General features: G+C 35.5%; 2 protein-coding genes and 2 long non-coding RNA genes across 7 annotated transcripts in view; 2 read left to right on the forward strand and 2 right to left on the reverse strand.

The window, feature by feature from the left end:
* The window catches only part of Lrch (Leucine-rich-repeats and calponin homology domain protein), a 37,538-nt gene extending 22,000 nt beyond the window's left edge, over window positions 1-15,538 (forward strand). The window contains exons 7-9 of one of the 4 annotated variants that reach the window (XM_017149465.3): window positions 39-1,001; window positions 4,196-5,261; window positions 8,640-10,469. In XM_017149465.3, the coding sequence (XP_017004954.2) occupies window positions 39-1,001; window positions 4,196-4,387 (1,155 nt within the window). In that variant the 3' untranslated portion in view covers window positions 4,388-5,261; window positions 8,640-10,469. Of the gene's footprint in view, window positions 1-38; window positions 3,279-4,195; window positions 5,262-8,639; window positions 10,470-15,348 lie in introns of those variants that run through there. The other 3 variants (XM_017149464.3, XM_070211489.1, XM_017149463.3) reach the window with 3 other exon arrangements.
* On the reverse strand, window positions 8,639-9,339 carry LOC108062688 (uncharacterized; the record flags this gene model as incomplete). The annotated part of the gene is made up of 1 exon (XM_044393622.2): window positions 8,639-9,339. A coding segment is annotated over one exon (699 nt), but the record flags the coding sequence as incomplete, so codon positions are not given.
* Window positions 15,539-18,801: 3,263 nt separating the features above from the next.
* Window positions 18,802-19,264, forward strand: LOC138911986 (uncharacterized). Its single transcript, XR_011417619.1, has 2 exons — window positions 18,802-19,010; window positions 19,074-19,264. It is a non-coding gene; the product is annotated as an uncharacterized lncRNA (long non-coding RNA).
* LOC138911987 (uncharacterized) lies at window positions 18,859-20,523 on the reverse strand. Its single transcript, XR_011417620.1, has 2 exons — window positions 20,431-20,523; window positions 18,859-20,371 (listed from the first exon to the last, which is right to left on the reverse strand). It is a non-coding gene; the product is annotated as an uncharacterized lncRNA (long non-coding RNA).
* Window positions 20,524-22,313: the final 1,790 nt, after the last annotated feature.

Raw genomic sequence — 22,313 nt, forward strand, 5'->3', positions numbered from 1 at the left:
CAAGAAACTGATGCATCTGTTATTGGTGTTGGTTGCAGGAGTTGATTTGCTCCTGTGAAGATGTTGTGCCACAAATTGAACCGCAACAACCACAAATGTCACGTGCTGACGATGACTATGATGCTGATGTTTATGTGCAAGATGAAGGCAACATCAGTGGCAACAGCAGCAACATGCAATGCACCAGCGATGGCAGCAACAGCAGCAACCATATTGATAGAGTGCCCAATGCATTGGCCCTACTGCGCACAGTGTCCGCTCTGATTGCCCTGGATGAGAATCCGTATCATCAGCAGTTTCATCATCATCTTCAGCTGCAGCAGCAACAGCAACACTTCGAGCAAGAGCAATTCAGTGAGCCAACTACCTGCAGCCAACAGCAAGAACAGATGTTGCAGTTGCAGCAGCAACAGCAGCAGCTAGAGCATGTTTTGTATGAGAATGGCCAGCCAAGGGCTGAAAATGATGATGGGGTTGAGGATCGTGATGATGATATGGGCAAACGGCAGCAGCAACTGGCGACAGTGGGCCAAATGCTGCTGAAGGCCAAGCAAAAAACCTATGAGAAGATCAAACAAAATTTGCTGAGTGCCCATGGTCAGCATAATTTCCAGGGCAACAATAATAATAGAAAGTTGCACACGATTGTGGAGAACGAGCATGATGTGGCCGCCGCAGGACCGGCGGGTCATTATCAAATTATAGACGAAAAACAGGAGCAACCGCAGCAGCAACAAGCAGAGGACTCGAAGGATGCAAGCTCACTGGACAACGCAACCAAGGAAGCCATCAGCAAGCGCATCGAGTTCTTCGAGCAGCAAAGGCATGGCAAACAGAAACTGGAGGTCTTCAGCATCTATTTACCAAAGGAGAAAAGCAAGCAGCTCGAGCAGAGTATAAAAGCCAAGACTAACGAAGCTGGAACTTCAATATTAAAGCATGATTCCCACACGTTGACAGTGATCTTGTCGTGCGTTTTCATCGCCACCTTCCTCTGGCTGGTCTTCTTCCCGTTGCCCGGCTAGTCCATATAGTATAGCTTATTTTTTGCGCCTTGGTTTGCCAGTAGAATTAAGATAAAACACGAGAGTTAGGGCTGCTGTTGCGCTTTTTCTCATGGTAGTGACTTCTTGAGGCTGCTTTTTGTTTACCGCTTAGGCTTACAACCCATATTTATGAAACATTCTATACCTAACTTTTAATCTAAGAAATGGAAATTCCCCAAAGGACAACAAAACAAACAGGCAACTTTTGAGGCATTTAAATGAGAGAAACCCCAAAGACTTTTAAATTGTATTACATTTTTGGCTCGCATTTTCCTATAAATTATTAGGGGTATGCACAAAAAAGTATTAACTATCTATTATACATACCTAAATAGTAAAAATGGAAGTTCCAAAAAATACAAACGCTCGATTTGAGTTCCAACCAAAAGTTCCTTTAAAAATATTTTCTATACTTTCTATTGCATTTACTTTATTTCATATATACTTTATTATATAAACTTATACTTTAAAACTTTTACTTTAAAACGAATTAACATTTAAGTATCTCACAATTACCATTTTTCACATATTAGTAATGGCAACTATTAGTGGTTATTATTTAACAGACTTAATAATACATTTTTACCTGAAAAATATTATTTAGAACATACATATTTACCGACACTTAAACTATTTTTATCGTCATGAAATAAATAAATATTTATGTACCACCCCATTAAAGATTAACTATTAACAAAGTTACTTTTAAAGTACTTCGATTGTGCATACCCATAGAAAATAATTGAAAAAGAGTCGTTTTACGAATACCCCCACAATAACCACATATTCCAAGTTCATGAAAATGCTATTGAACTCTAAATTGGATTAGGATTTTAGAAAAAATTCAAAATTGACATTTGCATAACCACGTCTCAAGTCGTGATGAACTGAAAGAAAATCAACAATGCGCTTCATTTCATTATATTTAAATAAATCATTAAATAACATGTTTGACCTAAGTTACAACGAAACTAAATCAATTTAAGTTCCATTTTGGCAGATAAAGATATAAAGGAAAATGTATTAGTGCAGCTATAATTAGATATTACGTATATACCAATTAGATTAGGATGAGAAAGAAAGGAAAGTCTTGTTACAGTTCGTTGGACAATTAATTCCGGAAGTTATTGTAAAAAGTATCTACTGGAGAGAGTTGGAGTTGTATGGTTTTACGTGAAGCAGGGAAACTCAAAATAGTTGTAGAGAAGGGTAAAAAAGTTGCAGTATAAAGTTATTCATCTGTAGCCAACCAATGTAGCAAGTTTAGAGGGATTCTACTGGAGACGGTTCACCAAATCAGTTTCAAGAATATTATTTGGACATGTGCACACCATTTTTGAAGACATTCTGAATCATTTTATGTTTTATTGGTTTTTTGTATACCCATTAAAAATGTATCAAATAGAATTATTCTACAAGTATTTTTCATGTACAAATAATATGTGTCAAAGAAATAATCTGAACAGGTTTGCTAAAGTACATTACCAAACATCACTTACTTTCTCGAATCAATTTAAGTGCGCACAATTTTATATAAAAAAGACCATCTCAATACAAATAATAATCACAAAATAGTGCCTTTGACTGGAGATCGGCGACAGTCTAGTCTGCCTACACTTGAATTCAATCTATCTATCTATCTTTTTCGAAAGCAATAATTTAAATACATTTTCAAGAACGACGCTTTTCTATACCAATTTAATTTAAAACAAAGTTTTCTTGACTAAAACTCAAAATGTGCTAACAACATTCCTAAATAAGTTATTTAATTTAAGCTTAAACTTGTACTTAAACGAGGAAAACAAAATAAATCTAATCAAATTTCTACAAGAAGCACAATCTCTAACACTCAGAAACGAAACAAAAGATAACATATATATTTATCTAGCGTCTAATACCAGAAATATATATTTTGTCTAACAAAATTATTAAAGGAAAGACAAGGCAATGATGAAGCAGCTGTAATCAGTCATTAATTTTTATAAAAAACACGTATTTAACATGCATATATCCAGAAAAATATTTACGAAATCTCCAAAATGAAAATTGAAGCCAAAACTTTTTGTCAGCATTTGTCAGAGGAATATTCCATAAGTTAACTTCCAAACCAAATGAAAATGAAAACTGTTGCATTCTAGAATTTAAGCACAAACTGTCAACTAAGCGCTATATATACAAGTGAAAGCAAAGAGTAAAATATATGACAAATATACCAAAAAAACTAACAATGTACTACATTTGTAGGTGTCACAGAAATGTTTTCAAATAGAAGTTGTAAATTCTTGGATCTACAAGAGAATTCTGTGGCATCCCCGTCTAAGATGTTTGCAGTTTTACAGTAATTGTGGTTAAGCTAAGACACGAACCAAAAAAACTAACAATGTACTACATTTGTAGGTGTCACAGAAATGTTTGGGGCTGTCCATATATTACGTAATCATCTAGGGGCGGGGGGTCTACCAAATGATTACTCTAGTGCAAATTTTTTTTTTTTGTATGAAGAATTGATTACAGGGGGGGGGGTCAAAAATTGTCGAAACTGTGATTACGTAATATATGAACAGCCCCTTTTCAAATAGAAGTTGTAAATTCTTGGATCTACAAGAGAATTGTGTGGCATCCCCGTCTAAGATGTTTGCAGTTTTACAGTAATTGTGGTTAAGCTAAGACACGAACCACGGAGTGGGAACATTTTTATTTAGCCAATACTCCATCCAGTTGCTTGAAAACTGTGGATCACTGGACTTTAGAGAAAAATTTTATTATATGTTTTTGCGATTTCGGTTTTTTATTTAAACTAAAAAGTTATAATTTAAAAACTTTAAATTACATTTAACGCGTAATGATTTTTTAGACAACTTTTGTTTGTTAAATAACAAAAAAAAAACTTTAACAAAACTTAATAAGTTTATTTGATAGTAATTAAATTTAAAACTAGAAAATTTTGTGAGAATAATTGTGAATTAAATTTTTTAACATTTTTATTTATAGTATTTTAAAAGCAAATTAATACAAACAAAGGTAACGTAGGGACATAAAAAAATGTAATTCACACCCTATATCGCAGGAAAAACAACAAAAGAAACTCGCCATTTTTTCCCAAATCTCAATGAATTTTTAATTTATTTGTGTAAATCTTATTTTTATAGAATCTAATTTGCTGTGCTGCCGATGTGCTGGAGGGAAAAGGTGCCGTCCAAGTGGCCATCACGGTGGGTGAACTTTTCCGGCTTCATGGAAATGGTGGTTGCGGCAGTGGCAACAGCAGTGGAGCTGCCACACCCACCAAGTCGCCCACCAGAACGACACGTGCCACAATGTCGCCCACGCCATTGGTTTAGGATCGGTGCAAAAGGGACATGAATGAGGAATCGGGACTCTAGGATATTCCGCTCATTTCGGGATGAGTTGGCAAAATGGGTTTCCTAATGGCCGCCATATACATAAACACTTACATAAAATACATGCCAAATGTATGATTTGTTGATATTTTTATCTCACTCATTTTTCTAGGTTTGTAGTTCATTTATGTAAATACACAACACCCACAAGGAACACTTAATGAAACCAAAATACCAAGAACACAAAACAATCGAACTTATATCGAATCAAATCACACAAGTCACGAATTATTTATACGAACATTTTGTTTTGTGCAATTGTTTAGAGTTAATTAATAATTATACATGTGCTATAATCGCCAGTTTGTTTTTTGTTACACTTTCCCTATCACACCCACACGAGCGATAATTGGGCCAAAAATACGACTAGCGATTAATTGCATATTGAATACTGTTTTAAGTATGAATCACATATGAACATCCAAATATTTAGATATTTATCAGATTATTATTATGGCATATTTATTATGTAGCTTAGCTGTAGATCTACGATTAACTGTGGTAAAACTTTTCTACCGGCGCTGCATCATTTCTACGAATCGAATTGTATTAGACCATTAAGTCTTGGATTATACAAATATAATATATCAAATAAAAGCAGAGAAAACTTGTCATACGTAAAAACTATTCGCCTTTTTAATCTGTGAATATATTTTTGTTTTGCCAGCCTCGCTCAACACAAATTGGCGAAAAATGTCAGCAGCTGTGGCCCCACAAAAAATGGCGTAAAAATCCTGAAAGTTTTCTTTTGTAGTTTCAAAATTTGCATAATGCGCCAAACAAACAATTGACTTTTTTCGGTGGATCGGGAGGGGTAAGTGGAACCAAAACTGCTCAAGCGAAAATTAAAAACACTCGACACATCCTACAGTTCTTTTTAACAGCTGCTCCTTTGGCAGTCGTTTTTGGTAGATGAAATGTGCGGTTGGTTAACTGTAGAAAAACAGGGGGGAATTATCGTAAATTTTTTTTTTTAATTGTAGTTAGTAAACTTATAGTTGTTTTAAGTTTTGAAATGGTTTTTAAAGTAATTGAGTGACGCTCTGAAATGTACTATACCTTTTTTAAAGAATAAAAAAATACAGATTTCAAAAATCCTTCCCCATCCGTCAGAAAAAATAACCAACTCTAGGGGTCTGTCTCATCAATTAGTCAGGACATAACCTAAGCATCACCTATTACTAATTCACGCCTACGGCAAGGGACAAGGACACAGCACACATATAAGGACACAACTAAACTGGAAGAGAAAGGAGGTGAATAAATAGAGAGGCTCCAGGTCATTTATCACAGTGAAATTTATTAAAATGATTATCTCGTTTCTACATTTCGCACGGAATGCCTAATTTTTTCCAGGACAAAACAACACGCGCCTTCTTCTGACTTCAAGTTTGTACACGACTTTGTTTTTTTGCGGTTTCCTATTAGGGGTACTCCAGCAGTTTTTGTCATTTTGAGTAACTGATAAGGAAAACGAACACGGCCCAAAAGTGCCTAGGTGCACTTGGAGAAAATATTCCTAAGAACTTGAAAATTATCGGGCGTGTCACAGAAATTATTTCCAATCGAATTCCGTTATAGTTCTTACGTACATAATTGCAGAAAACCAACCGTCTTTGGTTGAAATGAATTTCTTTAGAAATAATAAATTATAGAAATCTCGATATGAGCAATTAACAATTAACAATTAAAAATTATAGGTTTTCTTTTTATATTATATAGTTGCGAATATGAAAATTTAGTTTGAAATAATTCCCAAACAAAGAAAAATTTAAGAAAAGACAATTTATTTGAATTATTTTTTGTTCATTATTTTTAACCATGATTCAAATCAAGAGATCATAAGTCTCGATCTCAGTAAGATTACTGAAATTTTTGTTTCAGTGATGTGGGCGGAATTTTCGGGATCCCTTGTTTGGGGACATAGTTTAATTGTGACATCTGAACAACCCCTCCACTAGAACACCGCCTCAAGGGAGGGCAATTAGTTGAACTGCGCCCTGGGGAATTGCGATAATTAAAATGCTTCTGCTGCTGCTGCTACATGCGGAAATATTTTTTAACCAACTAATCTGATTGCTCCTATATCAACTCTGTGCGTTTGCTCATAGTCCTTTTGTGTAAGCGAAACAGAATCAACATTTGCATTCAATTCGATGGCAAAAAGCACTTTAATTTATTTACCCCCATTGAAAGTCATTTCATTCTAATCCTATTAATTCAAATTCAAATTCAAACACTTTTACCGCATCAAATAGAATTGCTTTTTGGAGGACGAGGGGTAGGGATGTTTGGCTGTTCTTTTTGTGAGAGAAAAAGTGAATTGCATTGTTTTTAGTACGTAGAAAATATTTTAGCTTGGCAAAGGGATTGCGACTCAACTTTTGTGTTCTCGAAAGCGATTTCCTTTCGACTACTACTCTCACGAATAGAACCTTGATGCAATCAAAAAGCCAAACTGGAAAACCCAATCACGGCGACAGCTTTTGCCGAATGACGTTTGCGAGTGTTTGATTTCGATTAATACTCTTACAGTCCGAGATGGATTGAGGAAAATCTAGCTGGGGAATACAAATTGTTCGGAGATGAGTAAAAGTTAGAGTATTAAAAATCTACTTTTTAGTTTATAACAGATTTAGATTTTTAGAAGTCATACGACCTAATTCGTTAAGTTTATCCAGTTATAAAAGCTTAAAATATATATACAATTAACAAAAAATTTCACAAAATTCGTGTAATTTATTAAATTATTTGAAATGAGTTTTATTTTCTATAAACAGCAATCCTTTAATTTTATTCAAGCTGAATATTTCCCCTAATGCCGCCAAATACTCCGCTTGGCCAGGCCTTATTTAAATGCATTTCAGCAGCCGCAGCATTATAATGAAGATGAATTTTTGTAGATTGTGTATTTTCCAGTTCGTGTAGCAATTTCTTGCTAAAATTTGTTTGGCCAAAGTTCCAACTCAGTTGGTTTTTCGGCTTTTATTACGCCTTGGGCCACATTGTAGGCGAAATTTAAATAACACAAAAAATAATGTGGGTATGTATGTGCGGAGAAGCGAATCTTTAAGAAGCCTTTTTTTAGGGCCCAGGGCCCCCATTAAATATTCAGCAGATCCTAAAACACGTATCATCCTCTGATGCCGCCGCAGTTTCGCACTTTCGTTGCGCTAAATGAGTTTCAGCTGCAGAATTAAAAACTTTATCAGAGGCAGCAGCAGAGGTGTGTGTGGGGAAAAAAACTGAAAACTTTTTCATGAAGTTAAAGCAAAGTAAAATCAAATTATTGTGGTTGCTCGCAGGCTGGCAAAAGGATTACGCGATGGTGGCAAATCTCCTTCTTAGCCCCTCCTGCTTCGCCCTATTTTCAACCCATAATCCAGTCCGTTTCCCGCCCACATCCACCTGTAATACAACATGCCGGCATTGCATTTTCGGAACGCAGACAGACAGAGGGACGCCGACTCCATACCAGACAGTTAGACTCGCCTGGCTGCCTGTTCACATGAAGTTGGCGCATTCTAATTGAATTTTCACTTTTTTCTCGGGCCCGCAGCCAGGTTTTCCCCCGCTTTTCCCCGCCGCTCATCTGTGCGACTACGTGACGATGGCCTGGCACAGAAATTGAAATAATTATTTTTAATCTTAAGTATGACTTGCGCGTAATGAGATTTGGATTATCTCGGCGCACCTTTTTCCAACTCCGCTCTAGACTTATGAAAAAAGAAACTGATAACTATGAGACGCATAAAAAAGTCTGCAGAATTCAAAGGAAAATTGTTCCACATGTGGGACATTTTTTGGGTGTTTGAAGAATGAAATTGTTAAAATCAAAACACTTTGTGGCTCTTAATCAAGGAACATGATTTCAAAAGAAAAGTTTCTAGGACAAGAAATATTGAAAGACAATAACAATTATTATAAACAATCATTTAATTCCATTACTTTCAAATCGTTTCTATTATCGTTTTCTATTATTAAATAGTGAAGAAATGTTCTCATTTACAATATAAATATTTATATAATATTTCGCTCAATTTCTAATTGGCTTTAGCCAAAATCCGCACCGAAAAATTCACATTTTTTGCGCCAGAAACATATTTATCCCCAGATATTTATTTAGATATATAATATACATTTTAAAAATATTCGATTAAATAAAAACATAAATTTATGTTCAATTTTCTAGCTTATCGCTTACTACTTTTGGGTATGGCCACTGCGGAAGGACGTCTCCCGCAGCTTCTGCACCGCGATCGGCAATCTCTACAGTAACCGAAATACTCCCTGGAAGACAAATCGCGCATGGCCTGTAACCGCCGAGTGCTGTTTTTACCTCCATCACTGGCACTTTCCGAACATTCAGATGACTGTGAAGTATCCACCGACCAATCGCTTTCACTGCCATCGTATTTGCCCTCCACAAAATCAAGCAATTTCAAGGCAGTCTGCATACGACGTTTTGTTCTTTTATCGACAGTTAAGGAACTGCATTCCGATTTATTTTTTTGAGAGGTTCCAGGCTCGGAATCCTCATCATATTCCTCCTCGGAAGGATCCACTTCATCGCATGAGGAATTCTTCTTAGTTTCCGGTCTCTCTTGGATTCCTACTTTCTTTTTGGTTAATTTAATCGATTCAGCAGACTTTTCAACTTCTTTTTTAGCTGTTGGATCTTCTTTTTTAATTGCTGAAGAAACCTTCCTAGTTTGCAAGCCCTCTCGGGTAGGCACCTTCTTTTTGTTGGATTCACCCAAATTGGAAGCTGCTTCTAATGCCGAATGTACTCGATCTACTTCAGTCTGGCTCAAATCGTGATAACTTTTTAATGGGGTACAAGACCGTTTGCGTTTATTATGCTCATGGGTCCAGCCTATTTTTTTTTGCCATAATCAAGAGTATTTACTTTCTTCTTGTCTTTCCAAAATCCTTCTATACTTCCGATTTTGATTTTGTATGGAATAATCAGGGACCGAACACTGAGAGCTGATTCCTTTTTGATTTCCTTGACTTGGCCTACGTTGGTGCATAAATTGCCAGCAGGCAGGAAAAACTTTTGCCACCCACAGCCCTCGCAAATATTGCATTTTCATTAAGTTAAAGTTTGGTTTTTAGTTTAATTTTTTCTTACCCTTTGCAGCTTTTCTCTCTCCGTTTACTTAAAAACTTTTTGCGGCAAGTTTTTTGGCCCAAAGTTTGCATGTGTCTGTCTGTCAGCTTGTGGTGTATATATGTGGGCAAAGAGTGTGTGTGAGCGCGTGTAATAATCATGTGCGCAGTCAAAGCAAAATGACGATAGCATTGACGCTCCGCCTAAAAACTTTTGACGGGCCAACTTGCTTTGGGCCAAGTTTCAAGCTGCCAACTACAGCATCGCCTCGTCCCAGACATTTTTCCAGCAATCTCTGTCTGCCAATAAGCTTAAGTTAGTAAGGCTGATTAAGACAAGTACTTGGGTAAAGGAGATTTTAAAACAAATTAATGAAATATCTTAAGACAAATTAAACTCAAAAAATGTTTGGAAAATTAGGTACAATAGGTGGAATACGTATATTTAATTTTGTATTATAAATTCAATTAAATCAATTAACTGACGGCATGTATAAGATTAACACAAAAAATCAATAAAAGTTCACAGTACTCTAAAAGAATAACAAAAATATAAAAAACTAACAAAAACTGTCACTAAAGATCTTAATAATATTAATCAGATTTGGTTTTCCGCAAATATTTGCCCTGGCACATACATAAGTCGTTGATTGAGCCCTTTATTTTTCTATTTCAATTCAGTTTGACCAGAATTCTGAACAAACCAAAAATGCAAAGGAACATTGTTAACATTTTTGATTCCTTTAAGTCAATTTCCAAGTTCATTCGATTTATTTAATTGCTTTTTCCAACTCTTTAGTAAAAAATAAACTTTTCCTTATCGCATTCGTTCACTCACTTCGCGGCTCTATAACAATAGCAAAACGAGGGAGTCAGGAAAATTTAATAAAACTAAAAATCAAACTGAAAACCATTTTCACACTTGGACGATCGTTTACAATAACTAAAAATTGAACAATTCTTTCTATCGCCGCACTTTTCACACTTCGTTTTGTATGCATTTTTTGAGCTTTGTGTCAAATAGAAATGAATAAAATATTGGCTGCCTAACCGGCGACACTCAGAAAGGGAGGACGACCGGCATCATTTTTTTAATAAACTTCGTCCGGTCATGAAAAATCTTTTGGAATGGGAAATATTGTCCATAAAAGGAAATTGATTTTTTTGTGTGTATATTAATAGTTGGGCCATTGCAGTTTCCGCTAAAATATTCTTTTGTGTTTTTTTAGCTCTGATTTTTTTCTGGTTTGGCATCGATTATTTTTTTAGATTTCAATATTTTTTGCGAGGTATGAAAAATAAATTAAATGCAATTTCTATGCAAACGTCGTTGTTCTCGTGAATAAATTCCTGGGTAGAACGCAGTGTTCAAAGATGTTTCCATTTAAAAATAATTTTTTTCATTTTTGTATTCAATTGATTAGTTATAGGACTTATATTAACTGAATGATGCACTTAATGTGAAATAAATTGAGTTGAAACCATAAAAACAAGAAAATAAATTATATAATTACCTGAATTAGCCTGCTTTAAAATATTTCGATCCAAAATATACTTAACAATGAAAACTCCAGATCACATAATTGAAATATCCAAGGTGACATACGAAGGCCGCATTCGGTAATGTTGAATTTGTAGCATTCTTTTTAATCAGGCACTATAACTTTACCCGAAAATTATTATCCATTTGGCGATTTTATTATTTAAACTAACGTAATCTGTGAAAATTATCATTTTACATTTTTTGTCTAAAAAAATGGAACAAATTAATTTTAATTTTTTTTTAACTCTAAAACTCAAACTAACCCTTATTTAGTTTTTTAGCATAGTACCCATATAAAGGAGTGTTGGTATGTAGTCCTTATCTTACTTCATATAGCTATGTGGCTTAATGTACTGCAGTGTGTTCCAACTTGTTGACCCAAATATTGGCACAGCTCCTTGAGCACTCAACAACTTGTTGGGTCATCGTCATCTCTTCTGCCCAATGAGCAAACAATTTTCACTGGGCAATGGACACGGCACTTGCAACCGGGCAGCTCCTCTCGACTTGTACTAAGCACATCATTATGTTGGCTCAACTTTCCAATCATTTTTAATTACCCACCCACACTCCGCACAGCTCCCTTATCCGATTTTCCCGTCTGCTTCTGCATTCACCACCCCTATTTTTTGTTCGCCATTAATTCCTTTAATGGAATGCTGCATTAATAAAAAATACGTTATGAGCGCATAATAGAAATAAAAGCTAATGTAATTACATGCCGCACTTGTTTCGCCTTGTTGCAGTGCAAAAGTACGAGAATTTCCCACCCCCATTTCTGCAAACGAAAATCCTGAAAATTTAATTCCCACAGTTAGAACCAGTTGAGCGTTAAAAAGGTGAAAAGAGAAGCGGGTATATGGGCATTATGAAGAGGTGTAAAGGAATTTACAGTGTTAAACAATGTAGCAAGTGGAGATAAAATTGTAGGGATTTAATTACTATTCTTTGCCTCTTAATGAAGTGAACTGAATTAAGTGCTAAGAAGCTTAAAGGAAAATGCAATTTTTAGTTCAAAATCATTAAGAACACATCGATTGGAGTATTCTAAATACTTCAAGGATTTTTGAACTATATCATATTAATTTTAGCAATATTATTAAGTCACAGTTCGCCATTTCCACTGGTTTTTATTAATCTACTAGAATCCGTAATAAAAGCATACTTATCGTATAATTGTACGTTTCCTAATGCTTTTCAGAGGGTATGAACATCTTTGTAATTCTTTTTTTTCTTTTTGTAATTCTTGCATTCGTTTTTCTTTATTTATTTTTCTAGTTTTTTTTTATCGTGTTGCAGTTGTTGCTGACTGCTGTTGGGTGCTTAAAAGCTTTGCATTAACTATTAAACGCAACTTGAATCGCATAACGGCACTTGGCACACAAAGAGGGTGAAGTTAGGGGGTGACGGGGAAATAGAAAAAAACGGTGTCAGGAAAAACGGCCGCGGGGCTCAAAGGGGGAAAATGGCTTGGTGCAGGCTAACAATTGTAGTCAAATTATGGCTAAAGGTGGAAAAACTTGCACGTTTATTGTTAGCTGATTTGCGCCAATAAATTTGAAGCCAAACAAAGCTAGGTAAACAAATACACTTTTAAAATTAAAAAGGAAGTACACAGGAAGAAATAAATTGTGTTTGAAATTAATCACTTAAATAACTATAAATGTAACCTATATTATATATTTTTCAAATTAGGTAAAACCATAATAATGTATTTTAACTAAATTATATTTATTGTTTAAATCTCATTTCTGACTTTTATGTCAAACAAACACATTTTCTATTTTCTTAACCCTAAAAAAAAAATACCCAAGTCACTCAAATTTTTATTTTTTCAAATAATTCATTTCATTTTCATCTGAGTGTACCGAAACTGTAGGTTTTCCGCTAAATAAATTTTTATTTATTCTATTGCATCTCCCCTCGCTCCCTATCCCCGTCTTTTTTGCTCTTTCAGCTTGAGCGCAGCACGCGAGGTGTGCTAAAAAATTCATAGAGCATGGCTGGATGCTGGGCAAAAAGAAGGGGGATGCGGGTGGTGTTGTGCAGCTGAAAATTCCTGGGCCAAAGGAGTTGAGAGTTTGAAGCTGTTAGCCTGACAGGTTGCAATGCTATAAAATGCAATCAGCTGCAAAGAAAATAGGTTTTGCTTCACCAAACAGACAAACTGCGGAGGGCATTGAGGGAAGGGGGTAAAAACGGGTGGCAAACAGTAGAGTGCATCCACAGGAGCTGTTCCTACTGCTGGCTGGATGGCATAAATTAAAGCGCAACAAGACCAAACAGTCGCAGGGCATATTTGCCGGCACACACACACACTCTGCAGAGGGGGAAAATGTACATGGTGGAACATGGGGTGGGATTGTGGGCTGACTGCGGACATTCAATGGAATTGCCACAGGAGAAGACAAGACACGATGAGAATGCTTCAAAGCGCTGACAACTTTCTCGCTAGATCTACTTCTCCATTTTCCTGGGAAATTTTCTGGTCTTATTTCCTCCCGCGGCGCAGCCAAGTTTAATTGCCGGCTGTCGCTTAGCTAGACAAGTGCAAATTGGCCCAGCGAAACGTTAGACAGCCGGTTAAATGGAAACACATAATTACGTCCTCAACAGCAGTTGGTACCCTTTTCTGGCTAAATTCAATTCAGTCATAATTATATAATTCCACTGGATTCTTTGAAGTGTCGGGTGAATGTGTAATTTATATGGGTAACTGAATGAATGAAGTAGTTAAATACTGAAGGACTGCATATTTATATAAATAAAATGGCGCCCAATGTGGGACTGTCTTAAGCCCCACGTTGGCCGCCATATTTATAAATTTGTAACTTAACTTTTAATTGTCCATGCTGTAATTTCTAAATAACTTATTTGACTTCAATGGCGCAAAATGTGGAATTTTCTTAAGTCCCACGTTGGGCGCCATTTTGATAAAGCTAACAGCTCTTGTCTGCCCTTTTGTTTTTTATTTGCAATCTTAAACCATTTTAACTTTATCAGTCCATAAAGTAATTTAACAGTAATATATGGTTACCTTAAAACCAAACTGCTTTCCAAAACCCAGGATAGCTATTCAATTTGAGCTCCGCCAGTGGCTTTGATGGACCAAAAATTGGGGGGAAGTTAGCAAGCCAAAAACCCAGCCACGCCCACACTCCGCCCAATTACATCGCCCTCGTCACCCTTCGAAAATTCCGCTGCAATGTGAATTTGAATTGCAATTGCGAATGGCCGCGTGCTGGAAATTAAATAAAACACTCGCAACGAAAGGATGTTAGGACGGGAGTATCCGCAGATACAAACTTTGTCATAGGGAAAAGTTTTTCGCTGCACACTGAACCAAAATGAAAACGTAGCCGAGCGTGATGAGCCATGGCAGGATGCAAAAAGGGCGGGGGTTCTCGGGAACGAGAGCTGGGGCTCCGGGTTGGGGATGTCCTGACATCTGCACCCAGAACAATCAACAAAAAAAGCATCGAATAAACTAGAGCCAGTGACTCTGATGCTGCATCAAGCTCAATTTAATTGCGTCTGACCAAAAGTAATCTACGCCAAAATGTAAACAGCGATCCAGGGCTTCGAGCACGATAAATCATGCGACCCACTCATTTGGACATTGCACTTTCATATTTGATTTATCCTCGGGCCGAAAACCATCACCAACTGTCGAATCAATTGCATTTTTCGGTTAGCAGCTGTATGCGATTTTTGATGGAACACCGTAGAGCAACCACTTAGACCTGTTATTAGCCATCATAATTCTTGTGTAGACAACGAGCAGCTGCCACTTTTGGGGTCCTCAAAATGGACGGACAGCACATCTATCAATTCGCTACCGCCGACCTACACATACATCTGCCCACCCTCCTTTTTATCGTGTGCCATTCCATCTCTCACTTTTTGTACGAGGGCCTGCATAAGAAATTTAAATAATTTTCTGCTTAGAATAAAAAAAACGTGCTTGAAATGTGGACGCATTCGAGAGATCAAAAGGTCGCAATTTATGATACTCTGTAGTTTAGCTAAATATAATATTAAAACGAAAAACTAAAAATAATAAATATATCAAATAATAAATTTTCAATTATAAGGCTATTATATGGTACCTAAGAAAATATGGGATCCCTTTCTCTGACATCATTTTCTGGGACTATGTTTTAATAAGAATTTTTTAAAAATGCAAAAAACGTTCGTGAATATTTTAATTATTAAGTCATTTTTTTTAATTCAATGTGAATTTTAGCCACCTCCAAAACAACCCATCAGAACCAACTTCAAGGGGTAACCAGTGGAGAAAAGAAATCACATCAACACGTTGATAGGTAGGCCGGACGAAGGATGAAGTTGCGGCCATTTATCAGAGTCATGGGCCCAGAAATAAAACAAATAATACGAAAATATGCAAAATAAAGAATATAAAAAATATTGAAGAACAGCGAGAGCAACAGAAACGCAAAAAAAAAGGGAAATCGTAGCCGGGATACATTTGCTCTAATAGATGGACTGAATGAAATGGGCCCGAGCCCCAGGGCCGTAGCTGTTGGATGGCATACCCACTTAGCCACCCGAACACCCTTTCTATGCATGTGGATAGCGTTAAACAAATGGCCGATGACCCATAATAAAAATTATTATGAATGAAACAAGAACAAGAAAAACCCATTGGGCCACTGCCAACCCCCTTGGCATTCCACCGCCCCCCTCGTTCCGCCCAATAAAGTGGGCTGCGTATGGCAGAGGATACAGGGAGGGAGTAGGATAGAGAGTACCCTGTATCCTTTGGGACCGGGGATGCCCTGAATGCGATGCCATCGCAATGTCCGCCTCGGAATTATATTTGGGCTCTGTGCCAGGGCACGTGCATCAAGATTCAATTGAGAGTTCTAAACACAAAAATGGAAGCCGCTCTACAATGTTGCTCCGCACTCACACTCTTACTTTCTCCGCAATCTTTTCCTTTGGGTGTGTGCGTGAGCGGGGCATTTCCGTTTTTGTAGCACACTTTGTTGCGTCTGAAAGAAAAGATTTTAAACTTTGGCTTTTGCAGCATATCGTTAGTATTGTATTGCAAAAAGTTAAAAATTAAAAAAAAATATATATAATATATGTATTGCTTCAATTGGAATTACCTTATAGATATTATTAAATTTAATTTAGTTTTTAATTTAAATATAATTTAATTTTACATTTAAAAATTCAAAATTTTCCCAAATAAAATTAGGCTTAGAAAAATTGGGTCGAAGGCAATTAGATAAATCACCAATACGAACTTTCTTTAAAACATTAATTGGATAAAGTAATGCAGATTAAAAGCTTTCAATATTAAGTATACGACTATTTGTCAAGATACACATCTTTGTACCACTTGATCAATATATAAAATAGAAATCTTGTGGTTTTATAGCTGAAAATGAAAAACTATAATTGAACCCTAAAAGTTTTTGAATTCCCCATAAAATTGCCTATAGCGCACTGCACGTGGACAAAAGGTTACAGCTTGATCCTGTCTCTGGACTCTGGCTAAGTGTAAAATATGAAAAATATACGAAAGAGAAAAAATCACAAAAAAAGGAAACTCCCCCTAAACACATTCCGCACGCTTCATTGTGCCGTCATCCCCCCTTTGACCCTCTTATCGGAGTGAGGGACAGGCGAATGCAAATAGAGAGTGTGAGTAAATAAATAATAGAAATATTTCCCTCTCAGATATTTTGCATATTTCCCATGGACAGTTCACTACAGTTAAGAGGGCGATGAGGTGTTGTTAGGGGGAAGCCGTTGAACCGCTTTTTGGATATGTGAAGTGAAATGTTGTTTGGCATTGTTTACTCTGCTCTGTTCGAGTACTTGGACTGTAAGTGAAAATAAATACATAAATATAACAAAAAAATGAGAAATACATAAATACAATATATCTTTGTATCTAGGGGGAATGGAAGTGAAATCCATTAGCCGCCGAGTCTCAAGAGCAATGATAAAGGGCGCAGCAGCGGCGCAGAAAGCGGCAGCGAACCTAATAGCCTCGCCTCGACGTGTTGTCCCTTTCAATTATATGAGAGGCGGCCACCCCCTAACAGAGCTCCCTACCGCCCACCGAAAACCCCACCCCCTAACCACCGCAAGGACCCTGCGGTTGTTCTTTTTTCCCAGCTTCTGGCTACTCGAGAGAATTTTTCAATTTTACACGTTGTCCAAAAGAAAAAAGGCGTTTCCACAACAGCAACTGAGAATCGAAGGCAGCTCATTGTTATTGTTCGTGGGAGTTTGCTTAGAGTCGGAAAATTATTCACTGAAAAAAATGTATATAATTATTCTTTTGAAAATATTTTATGGATTCTACATTTATTGGTTCTATGAGTTTATAAAATAGATTTACTTGCACATTGAATTCAAACTATATTTTTAATTTTAATATTTGATTTTATAGTAATTGTATGTTTAAAGCCTTTTCAGTAGTTCCAATTTAAAATACCTAGCAACCAATTATGTTTCATTCACTTTCAACTTGAAGTATAAAACTATTACTCCTAAGTTTGAAAGATATTTTTTTCACAATGCAGGACGTTACGATCCCGTGGGTGGAAAGGACTCCCCAAAAGTAGTAGCCAACAACCAAGGGGACCGGTATCCAATCCTCATCTATTTGCCTCGTGAAATTTATTGGCAACAGAATAATGCGAGGCACGTTCATTTGATTACATTAAAACGAAAGTGGCTAAAAAGGTTGGACCACAAAGAGAGCGCAGAATAGAGAGGCCAACGTGGCGGAGACTAGGAGGAAATTTTTAAATAAATAAATAATAAACATAGAACGAATTGGCGTGGGTACGGCGATTTTACTGCTTATTATGCTGCAGATAATGTTGATACCTTGAATAAGAGGATTTCCCCATTGTCTATGTGGGCCCAACAAAGGATATAATGGTCTTCTGTGTGCATATATGTGGGCGTGACATTTAAACAATTGCAAACGATTGAAAAAGGTACGGAATGAGGTTAAAATTCAATCGCAAATCAAGAACCGTTCACTGTATTAAACCATTTAATCTAACGAAAAGTTAATGTGTAAATATTAAAAATTAAGTTTATTTTCTAAGTGCGAGAGAGGTGGAGATATAAAACTTTGATCGGTCATATCTTTTTACCGAATGGTCCGATTTGAAAAATTGATACAAACAAAAAAACTACTTCGTTTAAGCCGATTGTGTGTGTTTCCGAGATCTCAGCGTTCATACGGACAGACAGACGGACGGACAGACAGACAGACGGACAGACAGACGGACAGACAGACAGACAGACAGACGGACATACAGCCATGGCTAGACCAACTCGGCTAGTGATCCTGATCGAAAATATATATATTTTATAGGGTCGGAAATGCTTCCTTCTAGCTGTTACATACTTTTGCACGAATACAATATACCCTTTTACTACACGAGTAACGGGCATAAAAATCGAATTTAAATTGAACCGAGCTTACAATGTCTGATGTAATGATTTTAAAATAGTATCAAGTGTCCTGACTGGCAATTATCTTAAATTAATATTTGAAAATAAATAATTTCAAAGTGTTTTTTCTAGAAAAAGTTCAACCATAAATATATTACATTTGAAACGCTTTTGATGCTTTATTAAAGTTGAAAATTTTAATTTCTCACAATCTTAAAATATAACCATTTTAGCAAAAAATGTTTAAATGCAATAACCCAGATGAGTTTTTTCCATTTTGATCTATAGTGTTTTGATTGACAAGCTATTTTTTATTTGTTAACATTGAAAAACTTACACTATGAAAAGGTCCGTAATTGATCATTTGATGGTTGTAATAGTTTCAATCATTGCAAGTAAGTTTGCTTGTCCCAGTCATTGTCAATATTTGTGGTCAAGTTGCTGCGCAACGTGATGGTAAGAAAACATTAATTTATTAATTTATTTATTTATAGAAATAATATATTTTTATTAATTTAGATTTTTCAGCTGACAGAAAAATTAACGTCAATGCCATGATAAATATTTCAATTACATGTTTATGGGTTTATAAAAGCTAACGACGTAGCCATGTGTAAGAATTCAAGATGAATTTTGCTGATGTTCAAGAACACAAGTTATTAATAATGATATTAATTATATTAATTAATAAATATTCATATTTTACAATATATGTTAATATTATTTGTACTTTATATTTTGAAATCCGATTTTGTATTGAAAAGATAACACAGGTCAACAAAATGGACTTTATTAAAAGGTGCAGGCTTATTGGCATTAAAACATGTTAATATAGACGTATATAAGCATATCTGCATACTTAGTTTTCGCGTTTAACGGGTGGTATTTGGGCAATCGCGGTTTGAAAAAAATAGCAACATTTAATTTTTTGATTTAAGATATCTTCGAGGGTCTGTGCTCAGTTGTAATAATACCTATGCCAAAAAATTGCTTAGATGCCCTTCTACATTATTGCACTTAAGGTTCCATCATAATTTGAGTCAATCACAGCCTATGAGCCATTGAAGTAATTTGTTCACCTCTATTCCCAACCAACTTAATGCGGTGAACACGCTTAAAAAAATACAAGGAAAAATATATGCCCTAAAATATTTTACAGGCATCTAGAGGCGTCTTTTACCGAATTTTTAAGACAAATAAGACCATTGTACGTCGAAGGATGGAATTTATAGAATTTTTTCCGTAAGAACTTAAAAAGTAACAACTATTTTTAAATCCCATTTTACGTAAATATCTGACACATTCGTAAAAATTTGCCTTTCAATTTGATTGGCAGTAGGCGCCGAACATAGACAAATTATATTTTTAAGGGGTTAATATGCCTTAAAAAAAATCCCCACCACAATTTTAAGGCGACGCCACTGTTATCTTTACAAAGCCTACTGTGTAAAATCACGACAAACTCGTTACGTAAGAGCGACTCTAAAATACTTGTTACTTTTCCCATTCTTACGGAAAAAATTCTATAAATTCCATTTTTCGAAGTACAATAGTGGGATTTATCTCAAAAATTCGGGAAAAGACGCCTCTAGATGCCTGTAAAATATTTTAAGGCATATATTTTTCCTTGTATTTTTTTAAGCCTGTTCACCGCATCAAGTTGGTTGTAAATAGAGGTGAACAAATTACTTCAATGGCTTATAGGCTTTTATTAACTCAAATAATGATGGAACCTTAAATCCAATTATGTAGAAGGGCATCTAAGCAATTTTTTGGCATAGGTTTTATTACAACTGAGCACAGACCCTCGAAGATATCTTAAATGAAAATATAAAATGTTGCTACTTTTTTCAAACCGCGATTGCACAAATACCACCCGTTAAACTCGAAAACTAAGTATGCAGATATGCTTATATCCGTCTATATTAACACAATTTAATGCCCATAGGGCTGCACCAAAAACACTGTTGGCCTGTGTAATTTAATAAATCATCTATGACAATTCCGAGCTTTTGTGACCTGGTAGATATGGCTGGTCTGCACATAAAATGTTTACTTTATGAAAAATATACAACAAATAAGTACCTACATTTCCAATCACTTAATTTGAAACGCTTTCTTTTTAATTTGATATTTAAATACCTTAGCGAATTGTATTATAATACCAACACTTATTGATACAGCTAAATTAATTTTACTACCATCAACCAACCCAGTTTATTGATAAATTAAAGGATGTTTTTTAATAATTTTTTTATTTTAATAGAGAGGTAAAATTTTATTACTTAAAATTTGTATGCTGTTATGTTCAATTTCTTTCGACTTAAAAGTAAAATACGTTCATTTGCTATATCACGGGCTGGTTGCGATGCCCTTGCAGGCGAACAGTGTTCTACAAACCAACTACAGTTGAAACAAATGTATCAATACAGCTCGGATAAAATGCCACAGCTATTTGGCCACAAACATCACATTATAGTTCACTGAACCAATTAAATCAACATTTAAACAGCATTTGAGGCCAGAAAACGAATTTCAATGCACATCACACCGTTAATTACTGCGTTTTATGCTAAGCCTAATAAAATGGCTATTTAAAAGGATATATATTTATAATATAATTTAAGTTATACATATGTGTTTATTTATATAAAAAATCCAGTTAGTATCGAATCAAGCACTTCAGTTAATTGCATTTAAATTTAATTAGCATTAAATGTTTACAAATTTTGTGGCATAATAGAGGACCATTGGTGTTTGGGGGAGTAAAATAAATGGGATTAAAAGTTAAAAGTGGGCAGAAAACATAAATAAATCCCTATAAAACGCACCTAATTTGTATTTCATTTATTGCTTTGCTAACGTTTTATTTAATTTATGTAATGACCGAGTCGGGAATCACAAATGGGGTATAGATTAATTTATATAGATGGGCAATAAAAATGGATAATGATGATGATTGTAAAATTTTAAAGTATATTTTGTTGTGGAAAAATTAATTTTGTTTCTAAAAATGTATGACATTTAGTTCTCAGAAGCTTTCATTAAATTATGTGTTAACTTTACGCAAGGGCACTGACAATTTCGGCTAGTATATTTAATTTTTTATGACATTTAATATACCCCGCTTTTGTTTTATATGCAGCGGTTAGTTCATTCGTGTAAATGCTGAGATATTTATTATGGCCCACATATTTTTGCCCTTTTTCCGGTGCCATTAAAGTTATTAAACAAAGTGCATAAATTAACAACAATATAGGAATGGCAAAATGTGAAACAACATTTGGATCAATTTACATGCCTCGTCTCTGCATAAATAATAAATAAATAATTTCGCTGGCTCATTACAATAGTAGCAACGCCGCAAAAAAAGCGAACGAAGAGTTAATTTATCTATCGACTGGACTATAAAATGCAAACGAGTAGTAAATTTAATAAATTCATTATCAGCTCATTAACAGCGGACACACGGGGCGTATGCGCAACGAGCAATTTGCAATTAAAGTGTTTACCCGACGAAAAATATATAGAGGAAAACGCTGACTGTCGAATGAATAATGCCGGCCAATAGTCTGCCAAAAGGCCTTAAAGCCAATAAATTGCTGCTTCCTGTTGGATTTTCTTATTTACTTTTTTTTTTTGCTTTTGGTCTCTGTTAAGCCAAAAGTGTATGGGCGTTGCTTTGAGGCGCAGATTCTTAATTGCAAAATAATACAGACACAAAGCCGAAGCTGGAATTTCGGCCAGGCCTTTCATCAA

Source organism: Drosophila takahashii, chromosome 2L (assembly GCF_030179915.1).
Source record: "Drosophila takahashii strain IR98-3 E-12201 chromosome 2L, DtakHiC1v2, whole genome shotgun sequence".
Classification (NCBI taxonomy): domain Eukaryota; kingdom Metazoa; phylum Arthropoda; class Insecta; order Diptera; family Drosophilidae; genus Drosophila; species Drosophila takahashii.